The 20,713-nt window shown below is 40.4% G+C and overlaps 1 protein-coding gene across 1 annotated transcript; it reads right to left on the bottom strand.

Moving 5' to 3' along the window:
- Positions 1 to 91: 91 nt before the first annotated feature.
- On the bottom strand, positions 92 to 20,624 carry tm9sf4 (transmembrane 9 superfamily protein member 4). The gene is made up of 18 exons (XM_035159170.2): positions 20,586 to 20,624; positions 16,551 to 16,661; positions 14,803 to 14,902; positions 14,475 to 14,631; positions 13,786 to 13,936; positions 12,926 to 13,049; positions 12,673 to 12,794; positions 12,061 to 12,172; positions 11,373 to 11,443; positions 10,265 to 10,397; positions 9,869 to 9,950; positions 9,676 to 9,751; positions 6,900 to 6,983; positions 6,357 to 6,532; positions 6,165 to 6,228; positions 4,734 to 4,853; positions 4,020 to 4,109; positions 92 to 3,156 (listed from the first exon to the last, which is right to left on the bottom strand). The coding sequence occupies exons 1-18, from the start codon at positions 20,601 to 20,603 to the stop codon at positions 3,007 to 3,009; spliced, it is 1,941 nt and encodes a 646-aa protein (XP_035015061.1). The 5' UTR covers positions 20,604 to 20,624; the 3' UTR covers positions 92 to 3,006.
- Between the last annotated feature and the right edge of the window lie 89 nt (positions 20,625 to 20,713).

The following is a 20,713-nucleotide window of genomic DNA, read 5'->3' as shown; positions in this document are numbered from 1 at the left end:
GCAGGCATTTGTGCAGACAAATGGACACTGCATGTGGAAAATCTGCTTTGGTGCCCCTTTATGAAAATAAAACAACCCCACAACAGAAAGCTCTTCTTCATATTCAACTTGTCATTACTTTATTGTTTTTGTCATTGTACATTTTGTTATTGTACATTCTGTAAAAGCAACACAGAGAGAAGTAACAGAAACAGGTTCCTTTCAAAGTCATCATGAGCGTCATGCTTTTGGCTAAAACGATGATAGGAATCATTATAGAGCGCCACAAACAGCCAAACGCAAACAAATACAAAGCCATGTTCTATTATTTACATCGTAAACCCCTCGATCATACATACGTACGCATGACTCGGGCAACGTTAAAGTCTGTCTGTAAAAAAAGTCTCCCCTGTCGTGTGCACTTCCAACAGCAGGAGAGCCGTGTCTGCCAAAAACAGCAGCTCGATTGTCAGAGCTCAGTGACTCTGACATAATACAGAGGGTGGAACAGTGGTACAGAGATGATGCTGTCGGATGGTGTGGGAAGTCATGGTCGTTACAGGAATGCACTCATTTGAGTAGAGGCTGGTGTGTCTTGAAGCAAGTGGCAGGGGTAACTTAAATATTTTTGGCAACGTCTCGCTCTCTTCAAGCCGCTCATTAGGTGTTAATGACGAGGGGGAGAGGGCTCAGGGGGATGAGCATTCATTCATTCTTTGTTTTAGCCCTGGAGAATCAGGGTTGATGCAGGCACCTGTTCCTTCTCTGTAAAGCCTCACGACAACATGTCACCTTTACTTCTGTGCAAAAACACCTGCCACCAGTATATTGGGAAAAAAAAAAACTCAAAACAGAGTGAAGCTTCAATTCTTCACTAAGTTAGTCTGATGTCTCCATGAAGTCTGTGATAAAGTCCAATAAATGGGGCGGGGCTCAGGGAGCACTGCATGTTGTGAGCGTTCAGCTTAGTTCAATTTTAAAGATGCATATGTGTAGAAGGAGCGACGCTTGATAAAAACAATGTACTTCCCGGGTCTGTGTTAACATTCAGTCTTTAGAGTATTCTCTTTGAATAAGCACTAACATGTTGGCCTCTAACAACAACTAGTGACCTGCAACAGTGAGCCAGTGATCTGCAGCACCCGTCTCATCTGTTAGCAGAGACAGACTCGGGATTTACAGAGTAGTGGAATTCAACTGAGTTGTCAAGAGAAAATCTATTTGACATTTCTCCAAAATACACTTCTTGCAAAGAGTTACATGAGAAGACTGGCGTCACTCTCATGCTAAAAATGAAGCTATTCAGCAGCAGATTAGCTTAGCTTAGCATTAAGGCTGCGAAGAGGACAGCTAGCCTCTGTCTAGCACCTTCAAACTTTCCTAATTAAAATGAAAACCATCTTCAGTCACTTAGCAGAGCCAAGACATGACAAGATATATCTGGACAGATTAAACAAGAGATAGAACATTCTTTTTTAAATTTGTTAGCTTTTGCGCTACCGGTGATTGGATTTTGTTACTTTTGCACAGCCTACGTTAGCTGTTCCGCCCAGACTTTATGCTAAGCTATGCTAAGCTAACAGATTGATTGCCAATGAGGAGCCGTTAACTAGAGCAGCTTGTAAAGTCACATTTTATCAGGCTCCACACATTTTAAGTCTTTCAGCTGAAAAATAAAGAAAAAGTGCAAGATGCAATGATGAGTTATGAGTCTACAAAAAGACATCGGCTGTACAAATCTGATAAGAACAATGTGGATAACACTTCAAAGCTCATCTCATGACACCAAAGCACTGTCAGAATCCCTCTGCCATCACTGGTAGAGACACACAGGTGATCTCGCTGTCGATTACACACAAAATGCCTCGTACATCAGTTTCAAACATGATATTTCCCGACAAAGCGGTCCTTTGAAACCAGCACCACAGCCAGCGATTCTGCACTTCTCTCCATTGCTGCATAGTTCAGCAGGCATCCAGCGATGCTCCGGGTACAGACGGACCACTTCAATGAGCGCTCTGTACGTTACCACCGCAAAAGCTTCAAACTCGGCTTTGTGTTGTAGACTTTCTATCCCAACTGGTTACTGCTCCTTGTCGTTTCTGCGTCAACCGCAGCCTTTTCTTTTCTCCCAATCCAGTGGCTTCAATTCGCTGCTTCAGAGCATCGGCTTCAGAGCTGTTGTATATCATTTGAACAATGTATTGTATGACCAGTATTTTGACTTTAATTAAAGACCCTTTGATTTGGAGAAAGAAGCTAATATTTGATTACAGAGGTGGTTAACATGGTCACACCAGGACATGGAAATTGAAGTAAAAAATAAAAGAACAGTTAATTTATCCTTTCTTGAGTTACAAGGTAGGACTCCCCAGCACAATTTTTCCATCCATATGATTAAGACACAACAAAGTTAACATAACCACAATTACACTCTCCGATCCTTCCCTGATCTGTCCAGTCTCCTCCACGAAGTCACATTTGAAACAGTGGAAAAAGCAAAGACAAAAGGTATGTGAAGACATCAGATGAAAATAACTTCACAGGAGATGACGATGGTGATGAGAAATTAAGTCAGAGATAAATTCTGGGATGGCAAAAATAAAAAACCCGGATAAGTTAGAATCACAAAACGAAAAGACGAGACGAAAATGTGCAGAAACCAACGTTAGACAAGCTTTGGCCCACTGTGTTGTGTGCAAGGTGAAACAGCAGGAGACATAAACTGTCCCATCAGAGGAGAATCGCCTCTGAGCCTCTGTCCTGGAGAGAGGAGGGTGAGAGAAGCGAGGGAGGGGGGGGAGAGAGAGAGACAGCTGGTTTAGCTCTGCCACATGCTGTTCTTCCCCGTGACGCCAGTGGGTTGGGCTGTTGCACCATGAAAACACCCCTCTTGTTCCCTATTAACACAAGTCAGTGCTTGTTTGACATGAATGATAAAAATATATATTAAAAAAACAAAACAAAAAAGGAAATGTGACAAAAAATTAAACAAAACCCCCAAAAAACAGCAGCGGTGGTGACAACTCAGTCGATCTTGACCGCAGCGTAGATTTTCCTGATGAACATGTAGGCTGCGTAGAAACCAATCGTGCCTGTGAGCAGCCAGAACGACAGCACCATCAGGGTTGTGTAGCCGAAGTACAAGAGAGAGGGGATGAATTCCACAATGTCCAGCTGGAAGGGAATAAATAGAGGAGGAGTTCATTCTTAGGGGTTTCTTTTGCTCACTTTTATACATTTTGTGTAACATGTTTAAAAAGAAAATTCTGTATGATCTGCAATGTCCCTTCACGAGCCCTCTGAGACTCTGTAAGCTCCGTCGTGACTTGAGGAGTCAGAGATGTCTGTAGAGATTGATGCAGCATGCGCAAAGTTGAAAAAGTTGGTAGGTGCGCGACCAGCCAAAATGAAATTGTGCAACGGCATTCGCAAGAAATTACATTGCTTCCGTTGGCACTCCCCGATGCGCACAGAGGCTGTAACGGTGAGTACACACTTGGCTTAAGTTGGAAAGGGACAAGGTGATGTTAGGGTCTTTAGTTGCTTGCAATCTGCAACCTCACCTCTAGATGTCACATGTAGATGTCAAACTTAACTTAAATAAAATCTGAAAATTAATCTTGACCAGCAGTATCTGTGCAGTTTTCACATTCATCTGCCGAAGGTAAAGTTTTGTTCTATCTCACCTTAATCTCAGTTTACGATAACAAGCTCATAGAATTGTTTAAGTGTATTTAGCACAGAAGAAAATTACAAATAATAATATACAGTGCAGGGGGAGGCAAAACCCCAGTTGGCTTATTTTGAAGCCTCAACCAAAATAAAGTTAGAACTTCACAACATAAGACAATCAAAACATGACATGCAGAAAATAATGATTACATATGAGAGTCAAACACAATGTCATAATATTATAACGAAGACTATTTAAAGACTCAGGCCAAACGTAAAAGGTCCTGCTGAAACAATGAGGGTTTGCCATTAAGACATTGATTTAAACAGCTGCATTGCAATCAAACATGTGTTTTACTCTTTACCTTGTTGACAAAGTAGAACACAGCGTAAACAAGGACGTAGAAAGCTGAGCCTCCTGAAACCAGAAAAGTCCTCCACCACCACCGGTAGTCCTGATAGTGAGGAGAGATGGAGACAACTGTTATATGGATTTCTTGGTTAACAATTCATATGGATTTCTTGGTGAAATGGTAAAATACCGATACGCCCTCAATAAGGACACATTTTGGGAGCTGGTTATATGAAATACGTCAACCAGTTTTTCCTCCTAAAGCAGAAACAATTATTCTATACTATGTTTGTATAGTATGCTCTTTAACTCTGTAAAACCTCAGTATTTGTACCTTTCCTTACATGCTTTTTTTCAAAGTCACTACACTTCTTTGCTAGACATGATATCTGTTGTTTTTTTCAGGAGAAGTAAAACACAAATATGTTGTTAATTTAGATGTTGTTCTGGGAGTGTTTTATGATAAGAAATTACGTTCTCATTGTCAGATGTTCATTTTGAACAAACATTGTTACATTATGGTTTTTTTTCAGACTTGCAGTGTTGCTAGGCGAGCCACTGTTCTTAAACTCTGTTTATAGTGAGTCTTTTAGAGTTAGTCTGTGTTTTGTTAGAGTCTACACCAGTCTTCAGTAACTCCCACTGGTCAAACTGGGCAAACAAAAGGCTATTCATTTATTACTTCATCCATTAAATGAGTAGTGTTGGTTAGCCCAGCTGAACTCACCTCTGCACAGAGCTGGAAATAAACCATGACAATGCTGATCTGAGAGCAGGACACCACCAAAATGATGAACACCAGGAACAGGAAGCCGAAAAGATAATAGAACTGATTCTCCCAGATGGCCTGTAGGGGGCGACACACACACACACACATTAATGACATTTCAGTGAACATGTGGTTTAAGAGAGTGATGATATATATATATCATCACTGTAAAAACTAAACATATACATATATGGTTTAGATTATGATTCTACCTCTTTTTTATATTTGTTATTTTCATGTTGGTGTCAGAACTGCCTCAACAATCACTAGTTCTCGGCGTGAGAACTCGCTGGAATTCTCTCTATCTAATGCTGGAGAGATTCCTAAAACAATACCCTGCAATTCAAGCAGCCAGCCTAGATCAATGGCTGAGAAAGCATATGGAGAGGGACAGGTAGACAGAAAGACAGAAAGATGGACAACAGTGCCACTGGCTGGAAAGCTGACTGACTTTGTGCAGGGGAAATGTCATCCATACACAAATATACTGCCTCCTTCCCTGTCATTAAAATGTTTGATCTAAAAGGAAGCATTGTCTGTAGTCAACAGAGCATCATGGAAAAGATGGTGGTGATGCAATGTGGTCTGAGAAAAGCCAAGCGATAGAGGAAGAAGTCACTTTTTATGTCTGTGTAGTGCACTTTTGTGTGTGAGCCACTGAAACGTTAGTTAAGAGGGAACTGATGTAACAGCCTACTTTCGGTTTCTGACCAGCTCCGAAGCAGCTGACCCCCCCCCCATTATAAGTGTAGCCGAGAGTTTTATTCACCTATAAAGAGTTAATAGTATAATAAGGACATGAAGAATGTGTGCTTGAACCAGGACAATATGACCGTTTACTTTTTAACAACTTCCGTTGGTGACCCTTAACAATTAAAGTCCCAAACAGATACACTGCTTATGATGACAGGAAACACAAATTCACTGACCAATCTTCCACAATAAGGCAACTTAATAGAAAAGCTTACGTAAATGACTTTTAAATAGCCAAATGTTACGCTATAAATTAGCTATATATTGCTTGTCGTGTGTCTTTTTCCTTCTTTAGTAACGATGATCGTGGAAACCGTGACATTTCCTCTGAAAATTGTCATGGCACCAAAATTTCATATTGTGACATCCCTAACTGGCACACACACATGCCCAGTGTATGTAAGTGGTCACATTCTTTTTCAGGCTTATTAATATAGACAGGGATTTAAACAGATTCAGAGCCGAAACACTCATGTGGACAAAGATTGTTTTAGTTTGAAAAAGTCCCAATGAAACTTATAAAACTTTCATCTGTGTCACAGTACTGACACACAGAAATTCAAACACCAACATGTGTGCAGCACTGTCAGCAGGTTTTGAATTGATCACAACAAAGAGCAAAGCAGCTGTACTCACACTGAAAATGAAGAAGAGCTCGATGAACATAGCCCCAAATGGCAGGATCCCAGCCATCAGGATTCTAGTGCAAAGAAAAGATTCTATATCACAAGACAGCACGCCTCAAGTTGAATGTTCAAACCCTTTAACATAGCCATCCCAGTAACTGATAAAAGATTAAGATCAGACCTAGATTGCTTGAAAACTCACCCGACAAACTTGTTCATGTACCAGCGCTGCTCTGGGACCTGCCGAGGGATCTGATTGGTGCGTACCGGGTTATCGTACGGCTGTTTGCGAAAGCCAAAGTAGTAGCCCAGGTAGACCAAGGGCATGGAGATACCGAACCACATACACAGCAGAGCCAGCATTGTGGTGAAGGGAACCTGATGAGGCAAGAGAAGAGAAAGGACCATGTTTAACAATTCATGACACTGTACTGATTCTCTAAAACTGAACATGAACTAAAACAAAACACGTACATGCTCTTCATTTGGAATAAATCTGATAATAGCTCAGAGGATGTTATGTGTCGTAGCTGCTACTCTTTACTCAACTTTTATTTCTGCTATTGAACTCTAATATACCTGCACAAATCATTTTAACATGTTTTAGATTTTTAGAAAATCTTTCCTTTTAACAAAGCGATGAGGCTGGTAATTAAAATCCCATTAAAATCCAGTAATTAACCACCTGGTTTGTTGTTTCCTTATTTGCAATGAATGCACAGTACTTGTGAGGCATGAGACTCACCGCTCCAGAGGAGTGTTCTCCCCAGATGAAACAGTTGAGGATGAAGCAAATTCCAAAAACCACTGCAGGATACAAAGTCGCCGTCTGCAGAAGAGAGAAAAGAAGATGAGCTCAGCCTCTTTGTTCACAGTGACACCAATGGGACAATGTTCCTTCATTTACACATACAAATTGTCAAACAAACATTGGGTTTGCATTGAAAAATAAATGAATAGATTAACTCAGGAGGAATTCTTTACTTTGAAATTCTTCTACTTGATTTTAAGGACAGAAGTAGCCTGGCATTGTCATATCTCTCACATTAGATTGGAGTATATTCCATACTGCTTGTTTAGGTGGCTCAGTGCTGGCTTACTAAACGTGCCACATACAAACTGTTAAAAGCACAGTGAAGCAGCTTTCTGTTGATATGTTTAAGATTTTTTGTTCAAATATATTTGATTTAGGTCAGGGGAACATGAGGGCCAGTCAATGGCATCAATGCCTTGTCATCCAGGAACTGCCTACACGATTGAGGCTGGACATTGTCCTGCACCAGGAGGAACCCAGGGCCCACTGCACCAGTGTAAGATCGGAGAATCGCTCTGAGGATTTCATCCCAGTACCTAACAGCAGTCAGGGCACCGTTGGCTATGACATGGAGGTCTGTGCGACCCTCCAAGGATATGCCTCCCCAGACCATCACTGACCCACCGCCAAACCAGTCATGCTGGATGATGTAACAGGCAGCATAACGTTCACCACAGCTTCTCCAGACTCTTTCACACATCACATGTGCTCAGTGTGAACCGGCTCTTATCTCTTAAGAGAAGAGGGCACCAGTGTCAGACCTGCCGATTCTGGTGTTCTCTGACAAATGCCAATCGAGCTCCACAGAGCTGGGCTGTGAGCACAGGTCCCACTAGAGGAGGCCCTCATGCCACCCTCATGGAGTCTATTTCTGACAGTTTGGTCAGAGACATGCACACCAGTAGCCTGCTGGAGGTCATGTTGTAGGGCTCTGGCAGTGCTCCTCCTGTTCCTCCTCGCACAAAGGACCAGATACTGGTCCTGCTGCTGGGTTGATGCCCTTCTAAGGCCCTGTCCAGCTCTCCTTGTGTAACTGTCTCCTGGTATCTCCTCCATGCTCTTGAGACTGAGCTGGGACACACAGCAAACCTTCTTGCGACCACACATATGGATGTGCCATTCTGTAGGAGCTGGACGACCTGTGCTACCTGATTGGGCTGCAGGTACCGCCTCATGCTACCATAGTGACAAGGACACCAGCAGGACACAAAACTAGGAAGGATAATTATAGAGCAGCTGTCTGTGGCCACCACATGTAAAACCATTCCTTTTGGGGGTTGTCCTGCTTTAGCCTCTCCTTTGCACCTGTTGTCACTTTCATTTGCACCAAAGCAAGTGAAATAGATTCACATCACTTGTGCTTCCTAAATGGACAGATTGATAAACCTGAAGTTTAACTGACTTGGTGTTATTCTGTGATGATTACATTTTCCCTTCATTTCTTTGATCATTGTATTTCCACACACAACGTCTCAGATGCTCATGATCGTCTGGACAGGATGACTGCGCGTAACAGTGCTTACTTCACTTCGATTGATGGGTCAAGAGGGCATTCAATAGGTAAAGCTGACAGTGATCACCCTCTGCTAGGTCTTGAAACAAACTAGACTGCATATTTAGAATTTGAACATGTCATTAGAGGTTGAATATGAACCCCCACGTTCAAATAAATGATTGAATTTTGATTTTGTTGCTACCAAGGCTTGTGTTTTAAACTGTATCGTCTGTTTCTCATTTCAGGGTTCCCACAACGTTGATTTTACCACGGTGGCCCGTACATTATAGGCCTGGTATCCTTGTACCGTGCTGTATTACCCTGCCCCATGTATTACCCTTCCTCCTCCTGACTTACCCGCTGACCTGCGCTCACTAAGCACGTTAACAATAAACACCAACCGTGATCAGAAGATATTAGGACACGAACTGTGCTTGAAATTTACTTTGTGTTTGTTTGATTCGCTCAAGAATTTATGAGACATGTTTTTAAACAAATTGGGGAAAAAAAGAAGTTTGCCACAAACAACTCCAGACGTAACGTGACCCACACAGCCAGGACATTAGGGATGACCGGAGCGATCTGGATTCATGATCCAACATCATTGATTAATAACTAAATAAATGTGATCATCGGTTTGTGTGAAGAGGGACAGAGAGCAGACACACACACACACAATCCTGCATATAGGAGAGAAGTTCTTCCTGCAGATTATGACGCAACGCAGTGTTTTAACTTCATTGTTTCAGAAGAAGCGATGCCCCGTTTATCCATGAACACATAATCACGAATTCAGCAGGTTTTTATAAAGATAAATTCTATGTGTAAGTGAGATTAGAAAAGATCAGAGGAGCAGAGTCTCTTGTTGTCAGAGTGGAGTAATGTGTAATGCCTAGATGCAGTGGCGCTGCCAAGAGCGGTCAGTGGGGCCACCTGGATAGTGTACAGGCTATAATCAGTTTTTCACCACACAAGCCTTAGTGCCTTTATGTGGAGAGCATCAAAATAATCAAATTAATAACACCACTATTGATTTTAATATTTATTATTATTATTTTTTGGGGTGGGGTCAGATCACCCTCCTTTTGGGGGGGGGACTCCAGCTGCTAAAAGAAATCCTATATACACTGCATTACTCAAGTTCATTATTATTATTATTATGAGAGATATTTGTTTCTTTCACATTATGGGGTTGATTTATTACTGACTTACACAAAAAGCTCCTTTCTTCCACCGATGACCCTTCAGGGTGCGGTACAGTCTTCCAGCAAAGAAACCACCAAACACACTGGACGAAACACATGCACAGGAAAAAGCAGTGTACAGTTAAAGAAATGCACTATTTAAATAGGAAGATATTTGGGAATTTCTTCATGGCTGTCAGAGAGATAAATGTGGCTCTTACCCCATGAACATGAAAAGGAAGCAAGCAGTGGTCATCAAGGCCCCTCTGCTGGATGGAGACAACATGCCCAGCATGGCAACGACTGTGACACACAGAGGAGAAAAGGTCAGTTTGAATGTTTCATAGATTACCTAGATCAAATTTTTCAACAGCTACTGGCTCCTGCAACTGAAGATCCTATTGCAGAACTAGAATTTAATGAATTGATCTGATAAGAATAGAGGTTTAACTAGGAGATTTTGATTCCTGAAACTGAAGTGGACAGCAGAGAAGACTCTTCACACTCTTTGAGTTGTTCGAATTACAACCACCGAGTGATGTTTCTTTAACCTCATGAACAATGAAAGAGGTGCGAGTCATTATCTGTAAAGTAACCAATGATAGAGAAACACTTACAGATGACGATGAGGATCATGCAGAAGAGCTGGATCCCCGAGCCCAGCAGAGAGCTGAGGATCATAGGATACTGAGGCGGCCTGAATACGTCACCGTGGACGTTCTTCCATCCCGACTCCTCCATAGTGTCCTCCTGGTAAGGGGGCAGGGAAATGTTATGAAGTGCCTGGAATATACTGATCTGATAAACATCAAGAACTCCAATCTGATTTCAGAAAAACTCAAATCAGTTGACATAAAATGTATTCTTTCTGATCTATGCAACTTCTCAAAGACATGGTTAGTGTTCTTTTGCAAAGACTTGCTGAAAGCATGCCCACTGTTTTTGATTGCATTTGGGCTGGGTGAAATAGTATTTTAAAATATCATCCCAATCAAAATGTTAATATCTGTCAATATCAATAATTAACAAGACATTCCTTCTAATCGTAAAATATGATTTCTACTCCAGTGAGACAGTTGAAGTTACCAGACAGTGAATGGCGGATGCAAACTTTTTTTGGGGACACACAAACTCTCCCAATAAAAGTGAAACATTTCACAAATATGAGGCCGAAAATAATAATTGTATGTGTTATAACTTGTACTATGCTTGATTAAGTATAAAAATCAATATATATATATATATTAGGGCTGTCAAACGATTAAAATTTTTAATCAGATTAATCACAGGGTAGCTGTTTCTAAATGCCCGAAAAATCCCCATTTCTTCTGTATATTGTTGTGGAAACGGAAAGATAAATGACAGAAGGTGGATATATACATTTAACATTAGTTTTTTTATTGATGACAAGTACAAATGATAGTTATTAAGATTAAAAAATTGAATAAAATCAAACTAAAACATACCACACCATAATTAAATGTGGCTGTCTCTTTGCTATGCCTCTGAGCAAACATAGGATGATGTTATTTAGATTTTTTTTTTTATCAAACTCAAAGATAAACTTTATCTTAAACAATTGGGGCGGGTCATTCTGAGCACGCGTTAACGCATTAATTTTGACAGCTCTATATATATATATAGGACTTTAGTTATATTGTTACTGAAAAACATTATATTCATTGTTATTGTATTTTATTACAGCCCAAGTGGGTATTTACTTACTATATCATCTTCTCTGTTGTAGTTAGCGATGTCCTTCCTCAAGGTCCTGATAATGATCATACTCAGAATACCTGAGAGAAGAAGAAAGATTTCATTCAGCAAGAAAAATTGAAACAGCAACAGTTCACATGCTGTCAAAAAACGAGTATATTTTTAAATGTATGGCAATCTTCAGACCCAAGTTCACAACTTTTTTAAATAAAAGCTCTGTAAAATTCAGCTTAATATAAAGCATTACAGCAACAAAACAAACTTTGTGCTTTTACTTTGTAGACAATTGCAAAGAGGAAATTATTCTATGTATGTTGCCACCATGATGGGGATCAGAACCTGTGACACCACTGAATGTCTGTGTCAGTCCAATATGGGGAAATTAAAAAAATCAAACATCAAAATGATCCTGTGCGATATCTTCAAGGTTAATGAAATAATCCAAATGAATTACATTCTTTGGTACTTCAAAAGATTATGTTACTTATTACAAAAGTGACATGACATTTTTATTCAGTAACTGACAAAATGTCATAGTAATCTGAGCAGGATAAAATATAGATCTATAGATATAATGGACTTACATACACTCACAGGCTTTAAGGGTCCATGGGCCCAAGGACTTTCAGTGCTGTACTATGTTGATATGGACATTTAAGAGTTGAGCAGAGCAGAATATGTGAAAAACTGGACGTACCAGAAAGGAAGAAGACGACCACCACAGAGTTGACAATGGAGAACCAGTGAATCTGGACATCACTCATGGTCAAGTAAGTGTCCCATCGAGACGCCCACTTCACCTCGCTCTCCTGCACACAGGAGACAAGGGGCTCAGTGGTTCCTCCACCACACTTTATTTAACTCCAAATCCTAGAAAAGTCAACAGCTTGAAAAAATGCCTAAACTTTATCATCTGATCTCGTCCTTGGTCATCATTTTTCCTAACTATAGTCTGCAATTACTTGGACAGTCTCATATTTTCTATTGTTTTGATTAAAGGTGTTAAGTGTATTTTATCATAAGTATGATCAAAAACGTATTAAAATAGATCACAGTGGCCATGACCTTCGACCAACAAATTCCAACCAGTACACCCTTGAGTCCAAATTTGAAAAAATACCCTCAAGGTATTATATAGATACAATAGGATTTACCTAAAAGAAGAACAGCCCAAAAACATGTAGAGAAGAAGGAACTTAATAAAACTATATTTTGTAATACTCCTTTTGTCCTATTACTTTTGGGAATTTATTCGGGTTCAGACTGGTCTGACTCCTGGTTAGTGAGAATTTGTGCAGCAATCACTGACCTCCCAGTGGACAGAGTAGGTGAAGAGAACCTCGTTCTCCCTGGTTGGGTCGACCTCCTGGGGTGCAGAGCCACTGGCCTCTGGCAAGGTGCAAGTCTTGTCTTTTTCCACAGCTTTCAGATCTGAGGATGAATAAATACAGAACAAGTGATTACAATATTTACTTTACTGGCCACTTTGGAGGCAACATGTGTGTCTTCCTTTGATGCGAGGAGTTTTTAATCACAATGGGTCAGAGTGTGCTGACACTTACCTTCCACTTTTACACTTTGGGGTACAACCTCAAACCGCACGACCCTGTAGTCGTGAATTTCCCCCTCTTCCAGTTTCTCCCGGTGGAAGTACAGGATGAAGGACAGGTGGTTGTGTAGATAAAACTGTGAGGGAGAAAAAAGAAAGGCCAAGACAATAAGTATCCTAAGATTTCCCAGGATCTTCTAGAAATGTAGGAGTTAACCTTTAAGCCCCTGAACATGTAGTTGTGAAAATGTGTTTCTCTATCAAATATTCTAATGAATTAAAACATTACTAATTATGCAACAATCAAAGTTGAAGTTTGGATAAAAAAACGTATTCAGTGATATCTATTAAAAATTCTCAAATCACTTGTGTTGTAGGAATGGTTTGATCAGATATGACAAAAAAATAAATAATTGTCAATAATTGTCATTGAAGTTTGATTGAAACATTGTAAAATCCCGCTCACTTCTCAAGCCACTAAGAAGAGCAGAGAATAACATCAACATAATAATATATCCAAGTGCTAAAAACAACTGGACTTGGTTGAAACTCCAACTCAAGCGAACTGAAGAGTTTCAAAGAAATTTAAAAAATGTAACCAAGTCCAGTTGACCTGTTTAGCACTTGGATATACCATGACTTGGATCACTGAGAATCTCCACAGACAAAATAAAAATACTCATTAGTTTATTTAAATGTAGGACAAGTAGGACACAAACATAATAAGAGCAGTGAAGGTAAACAATGCAGAAAGATAACATGCTAACACAATCTATAACTGAAGTCTCCTGATCATCTGCTTCCTGCACTCTCCGCCTTCTCTCCACCTCTGAACAATGTGCTCATGGCAGCACAATGCTATATAAAATCTACCTTGTTGTTGTCGACAAAGCCCAGTCTGTAGCCATGTTCAAACTGGACATCTTTCACCACATCCTCTCTTCTCTTCTGCTCCTCTTCACCTCCTGCCTCTCTGTTTGGGTAGAACTCTAACCTTGTGGCAACTGGCAGGTTATCTGCAATACTGAAAAGCACAGGGAGGGGTTCAATAAGTTTGCATAATGAACACAAAAAAACACAAATGCTAGAGAACCCAGGCTTACGCTGCAAAATGTGCTTTGCAGTAGCTTCGGCTTGTGTTTGAAGTGACTTAAGTAAAAATTCCCCGTAGTCACTGGAAAAACCAATGTGGCACACAAAGTCACTAAAGCTGCTTACAGACATGCACTGGACTCCGCAGTTCCTCCGTATTTTCTCCGGAGGAGGTGCATGTGTATAAAGTCTGCAGAAACTACAGACGTTATCCACCTGGCCTCCTAGTATTAAGTCCGTAGAAATCACTTCACTTTTTTTAGCAGGTTTATGATGTTAAGAAAACCCTGCATATGTGCATTAATTTTAGTGAGAAGGGGTATAATGGATTGGCCCACTCCCGGGCGACCTTTAAAGGAGAAGCATTATAGATAATGAATGGGTGTAATGCATGGAATTCTGCAAAGCAATATGTTAAGATTAGCATTTAAAAAGACTCTCCACAATAACAAGAGTGAAGACATGCTCACAGGTGAACGTAATACTCCTCCTGGATTCGCTCAGCAATCAGCTTGCTCTCTTTTACGCTGAGGATTTTCTTGCTGCACATCATCTCACATTTCTTGTCTTTGTTCATCTCAACATTGTAAAGACTGTTCACAATACGGTCCCCACGTAACACCTCACCTACAAGGAGAAAACAATAAAACAAAATGCAGAATATATATATTAAACCCTTGTATTTGTTTAACTGCAGCATTTCAAGATAACATTGAAAACGATCAGGTAAAATGAGGTGAAAAATGTATAAAAACGTCCCAAATCAATTTCCACACATGTCTGCAGCAGTCCACTTACCCAGGTTCTCTCCCTTGTAGAAAACAGATTCTGGCTTACAGAAAGGGAGTGAGTAGTATTCGTAAGGAAGCTGGGTCCGGGAGCTGGTCAGCTTCACTGCCTGAAAAACAAATCATCTGACTGACTGAGTGGGTCACAGATACTGCATTGTGATATGCAAAACTACTTGATCTGAATTTCACTGGTAACTGATTCTAAACACGATCAATGGTAATGCAAACTATCTGCCTATTAATAACCCTCAAACAAATACTGGTAACTTCCCAATTACAGTGACGCCTGACACAAGAAATATTTGTGTGTGAATATGAAGGTGTATGTAAATGTTAGTGTTATATAATGTTACATACTTTTAAATTAAATTTTGCAGTTAAACAAACAAACAACAAAAAATAAGTCCAGGTTTAAGTTTAACCAATGGCTGCCCATTATTAGGAGGACTACAGTAGACAGCCATTTCTTAGTGAATGCTGAAAGACAAAAGCCAGGGGTAGGGCTCATATGTGCTTTCCTGTCTAACCTGTTTTGTTTGTGTCAAACCAAGTCGGGTATTTCTTTGTCTGTTTAGTTTCAGTGTTTCAGCTGGTGGGGAAGCCTGGTCTAGACTGAGATCCACCATTTTAGGCCCCAGACTCTGTGCTCTTCTTAGTGGTTTGAGAAGTGGCTGTGGTTTGTTTGTGTGTGTCGTGCTTGTGTGATTCTCCACATGGGCCCATGTAGTGTGAGAAGTCACCAAAGCTCAATAAATGTGTTACATGTTGGACTAGGCCTGTCACGATAATTACATTATTGGCTTATCGTACATTAAATGGACATGATCACAATAATGAATTAAGTCGTGATCATTCCTTTAACTCAATTCAAAAATGGCGCAGAGTCTGCCGGAAATGCGATGCTACCAAGCGGACCAATCCCAGTTTATGTGGTCTGCATCTCCTGGACGCATTTTACATTTTTTGGGAGTTGCACATTAGGGTAGAGCGTAGGGCTCTGTGTAGGGTACACGTCTACATGTAAGCTACGGCGTAGCTTCGACGTAGAACCATGAATTGGCCTTCAGCAAGAAATCATCTGGTGGATTATTTATTCCCTGTGGAGTTTTCCCGAAGGCAGATGCCAGGGTATGCCTGACTGACTAATCGACCTGACCATCAACGGTACTGTGCATATCGTAAACACTGTTTTATTAAACTGCTACAAGGAGGCTTCCCTTTCAATTTACTTTCCTGAGTCGTTGGAGTGGACTAGTTTTGTTGTGTTTGTTTCTGCCTTGATTTAACTGGACTGAACTGAATTGTGTCTTGCTTGTGGGGAAGACTGAAATGGACTTTCTACATACAAGGATTGAACTATGAATGCCCGAGACTGTGGGACACAAAAAGGTCTTAAAATGACAATATTATCATGTATTGACATTATTTCTGGGGCAATATATCGTCCAAGAAAAATAGTTATTGTGAGAGGCCTATGTTAGACCATATATTCTCATCCATACAGCTCTTGTTAATGTGTAATAAGTTAGCGTGAACATAAAACAGACTAAAAAGCAATAATGCATCATTTCACAGTCTAGACAAAACAAATTAAACTAAAAAAAGTTACCTAACCTCGATGTTGGTGAGCAGGACATTGGCTTGGTTCGACACAGTACCTTTATGATTTAAGGCACTGGTGGCAACTAATAAACAACCATATCACAAGGTATCTGCTAATCTGTGAAATGTTGATCAAATTAATTTGAATCTTACCTTAATATCTACTGTCTCACCCTCGTGGAAGTCCCTGGGAGCAACTCCGGGAACATAGAAGGGCCGCACCGCGGGCAACAAGGACAACAGCAGCAAGGCCAACCACGTCTCCTGCCACACACACAACCAAATATTTTGACCACATAGAAGCTTATGACATTTAACTTAATAAAAGTACGTTGATACCAAATTGATGGCTGAACAATAAGAACACAGGAATCGCGGTGGCTAAGGCCCCCGGACAACAATGACATATGGATTTGACACTAATAATGATGAAATCTAAAAGCCAGGCACCTCAAAGACAGGTATTTGGATCTGCACACAGAATTTAAGGTTAGTGAGTTTCATTTGTTCTTAATATTAACATGTCATCACAATGTTCATATCCTGAGATGTTACCATTACTGTTTCCAAACTGATACAACTGGTATCAGGTGTTGCAGCACTCAGAACATTTGTAGCAACTGTCATTACTGTGCAGTATGTCAAAATGTTCTTCAGTGTTTAAATAAATATTTTCACACCATTGGGCTGCATTGAAACTACTGCCTGCAAAAGGTGTGTGTGTGTGTGTGTGTGTGTCAAAATCATAGCACAAAGTTAGTCCACTGACAGAGAGAGATTCATTCAAATCAATAAAGAGTAGCTAGCTGTCTAGATTACATTTTTTTAGAAATTGCCTTATATAAAATGCATACCAAAGTATTCACACCACAGTTCCTGGCAAAGGATAACTACTATAATTATAAAGCACTGTCTAAGGAAGATTTAATGGATATTTCTAAGACACTGACCGAGGACTGCCCAGTATTTTCCCTCAATTGAAAAACTATAGCACTATAAGCATGTTAATCTGCCAAATGCAGATCATTGGCTGTTTCTGTAAGAAACAGGCCACAGCATGTGGACACTGACAAAGCTACAGTTTTCCAAACGGAGAAGGGAAACACTAAGCATCTGTCGCCCAGGTGATTCCGTGATGGCAGCTTTTCAGAGAGACCCTAAAACCTCCACGCCCATGTTTGCCTAAGGCTGTGTGAGAGACAGACTCCTCCATACGCCTTTCAAAAACATTGAACAATATTGGACAACCAATACCAGGGAGAAGATTGTATTTCTGACAGGACAACAATCCCAAAGATAAAGCAGCAGCAGAGCAGCACAAAAGGGTTTGACAACAACATTAAAAGCCTTAGAGTGACAGAGTCCACACTTAAATCCAATTCACAATCTAAACTGAGTGATATATGGACTGTACTTATCTGCCTTACTGTTAAACCCTATTGTAAACGAGGCTGGAGTTGCTGCCATGGGTACATTTACAAATAATAATGCGAAGGGAGGGGAGTTTAATGATATATCCCATCATGATACGCCTCCAAGAGATGTGGTTTCAATTAATAACTTTCTATTGTTCCGTGTTATAAAAAACCTTTGTAGCCCTGTGGTTTAGTTCTTCAAAACGACACACGATGAACAGGGTGCACATGGATTAATGATACTCTGAGTAATGAGATAGCACTAAAGGAAGTTAGCAAGCATGGCTAATGACTTAAACAACCATTGTGTTATTGCAAACTACGATAACAGCTAAAGAACAAAGAGAGTCCTCCCGTTGTGTTCGTACTTTGTTGCTGGTCTGTTGTGGTCATTGTGACATATTTCAACACTTTCCACCGATGTTCCAGTTTAACTGGTGATCATGGCAACTGGTGATTTGTTGTCGTTATTCCAGATGTTGTCGGTCGGTTGCAGACTCGGTCACAGATTCATCATTTTCACAAAGCGCCTGTGTCTGAAGTGCGGTGATACACTGAAGGTCTCGTGGAAATAAATATCAAACAAAAACCCATCGGGAGTTAATATAATGTGTCCGTATCAACATCACGTTTAGACAACAATATAAATCATATTGGTAAAAAAAATTATATAGTACAAAAACTTGAACGGGATTCGAAACGACGAGCCAAAGCACTATGAGCTTCTGGCCTGATGACGATGTCATGTGTTCTCCTGTCGCTGCTGGTTAAAGTCAGCAGACGTGATTTTAACCCTTTGATACACAACATAGATCAAAAGTGACCCAGCTCAGTTTATATTTTCTATATCTTTGCAGTGAATGAATTTCATCATTCAGTATTCAGGTACTTTTTGAATAAAACTAATTTTTGTATCACTACCCTTCTAATCCACAACATGGGTCAAAAATGACCCATATTCATTTCCTGTGTTAATTCATGTATTGAGTATTTCTTCGCTATATTTTTTAAATAAATGAATTTTATCATTTGATATTCCAGGTATTCATTAAGTGACTTGTTTTTGATTACCACAAATCATTATTTTCCTTTTTCTTTCTTACTTTATAAACAAACGTAAATTCTGTATTTCTACATCACTTTTACACACATGGGTCAAAAATGACCCATACAGTATGTATTCACTACGGAACACCTACCATTCATTTCACACAGCTGCCGTTGCACATCTGATGCATGCAAGTCTTATTTTACAATCGATTACAAGTGAGAATATAATATGTACAATACTAACTAGATGTTAGCTAGCTAGCTTCTTTTCTGGCTAGCTAACCATAGCTAGATCAACATATGATTGATATGCATTTGAAAATATGCTTTTGATTTTCTTTATCCAGAGTGTTAGCATGGCATGTCACAATCATTTCAGACCTATGGTTGGTGAAGTTGCTTACGGTTGACATGTTCATAAAGATGCTGTATGAAGAACAGGATGTGGGAAATGAGGAGACAATTCTTGGCCTTGATTCGGAGTCTGAAATCCCTGATGCTGAGGACCTAGACTAGCTGATGTTTCACAGGATCAAACTGAAGTTGTGGGGGTGTCTTGGAATCCAGCTCTCCTAAATGGAGATGGCTCCTTTGATCAAAGAAGCCTCCTCCAAAACGAAGAAGGAATAATAAGCTATTAATGAATATAGCAAAGAAACACCCAGCCATGCATGAAATAACACAGGAAATGAATATCGGTCATTTTTGACCCATGTTGTGCATTAGAAGGGGTTTGCATAGCTTGTGTATCAAAGGGTTAATGTGTGGAAGATCATTTCCTCTTCTACACTGAACATGGTGTTGGCATCATAAGGAGACTTATCCAGTGAGTGACCCGTGTAGATGAATCCAGCAGCGTCAGGAGGACACATGAAGCTCAACACATCCAATAAAAGCACGTTCACCAACTTTACTCACAAAAGCACCGCACAAGCTTCCAGCTCGTTGAGGGATGTTTTAATGTGACACGTGTTTGGGGCTTGGGGTGTGTTCATTGTAATGGTCACCAGCGTCAAACGGAATCTCTTTGCGATCGTCATCAGTCCAGAAGCTAAAACTGCTTTACCATGTCGTTTCGAATCCCGTTCAAGTATTTTGTACCATATTCATTTGTTTACCCATATGATTTATGTTGTTTGATGTTTATTTCAACGACAATTTGAGTAGATCACCGCACTTCACACAGGCGCTTTGTGAAAATGACGAATCTGCGACCGAGTCTAGTACCGACCAGCAACATCTGGAATAAAGACAACAAATCACCAGTTGCCAAGATCCCCAGTTAAACTGGAACACCGGCAACAACCTCAAATCGATGCTGCCTGGTTCCACTGCTAACAGCTAACGTCAAGCCAAAGTTCAGCTTAGCCAATATGCCCTGGCTGTAGTCTGAATGACAGCCCGAATACTGTGCGTGTGTTCACCCACACTCAGTCAGTGCACTGCAATAAACTGGACGAAGGACGAAATTCAGTGTTTTAACCACGGCTCACTGACATTCAAGCTAGGCAACGTTAGCTAACTTAGCTAACTCCAGCGAGCAGTTAGCCAGATCGTCAACATTCAAACAGCAGAGAACTCGTGCAAACCAGCGAGTAGTTAACGAGTCAGTGTTTACAGGCTGTGGGGGAAACCTGACCCGACCCACCACAGCGGAGAGGTACTGTGGGAACACAGCAGCGCAAATGTGGAGTTTGAAGGAAAAGAGTTCGCTTTTACTCACCATAGCCGCGGCCGCCATTTTGAATACGTGTCATTAGTGACGTCGCGCGAGGTGTCGGTTTTCGATCAATTCATTTATTTTTATTTTTTAAGACAGATTGAAAAGTCAAAGTTGCCTTTAAACCAAAC

Source organism: Hippoglossus stenolepis, chromosome 6 (genome assembly GCF_022539355.2).
Source record: "Hippoglossus stenolepis isolate QCI-W04-F060 chromosome 6, HSTE1.2, whole genome shotgun sequence".
NCBI classification, from domain to species: Eukaryota; Metazoa; Chordata; class Actinopteri; order Pleuronectiformes; family Pleuronectidae; genus Hippoglossus; species Hippoglossus stenolepis.
This window is presented reverse-complemented; position numbering and strand designations above follow the sequence as displayed.

Excerpts from the sequence above, each read along its gene's own strand:
- tm9sf4 (XM_035159170.2), bottom strand. Across the intron at positions 13,050-13,785 it reads GCTTTGTCGACAACAACAAG|TTTTATCTACACAACCACCT; the intron begins GTAGATTTTATA and ends TCTCCCTCACAG. Across the intron at positions 11,444-12,060 it reads GGTCGTCTTCTTCCTTTCTG|GTATTCTGAGTATGATCATT; the intron begins GTACGTCCAGTT and ends TTCTTCTCTCAG.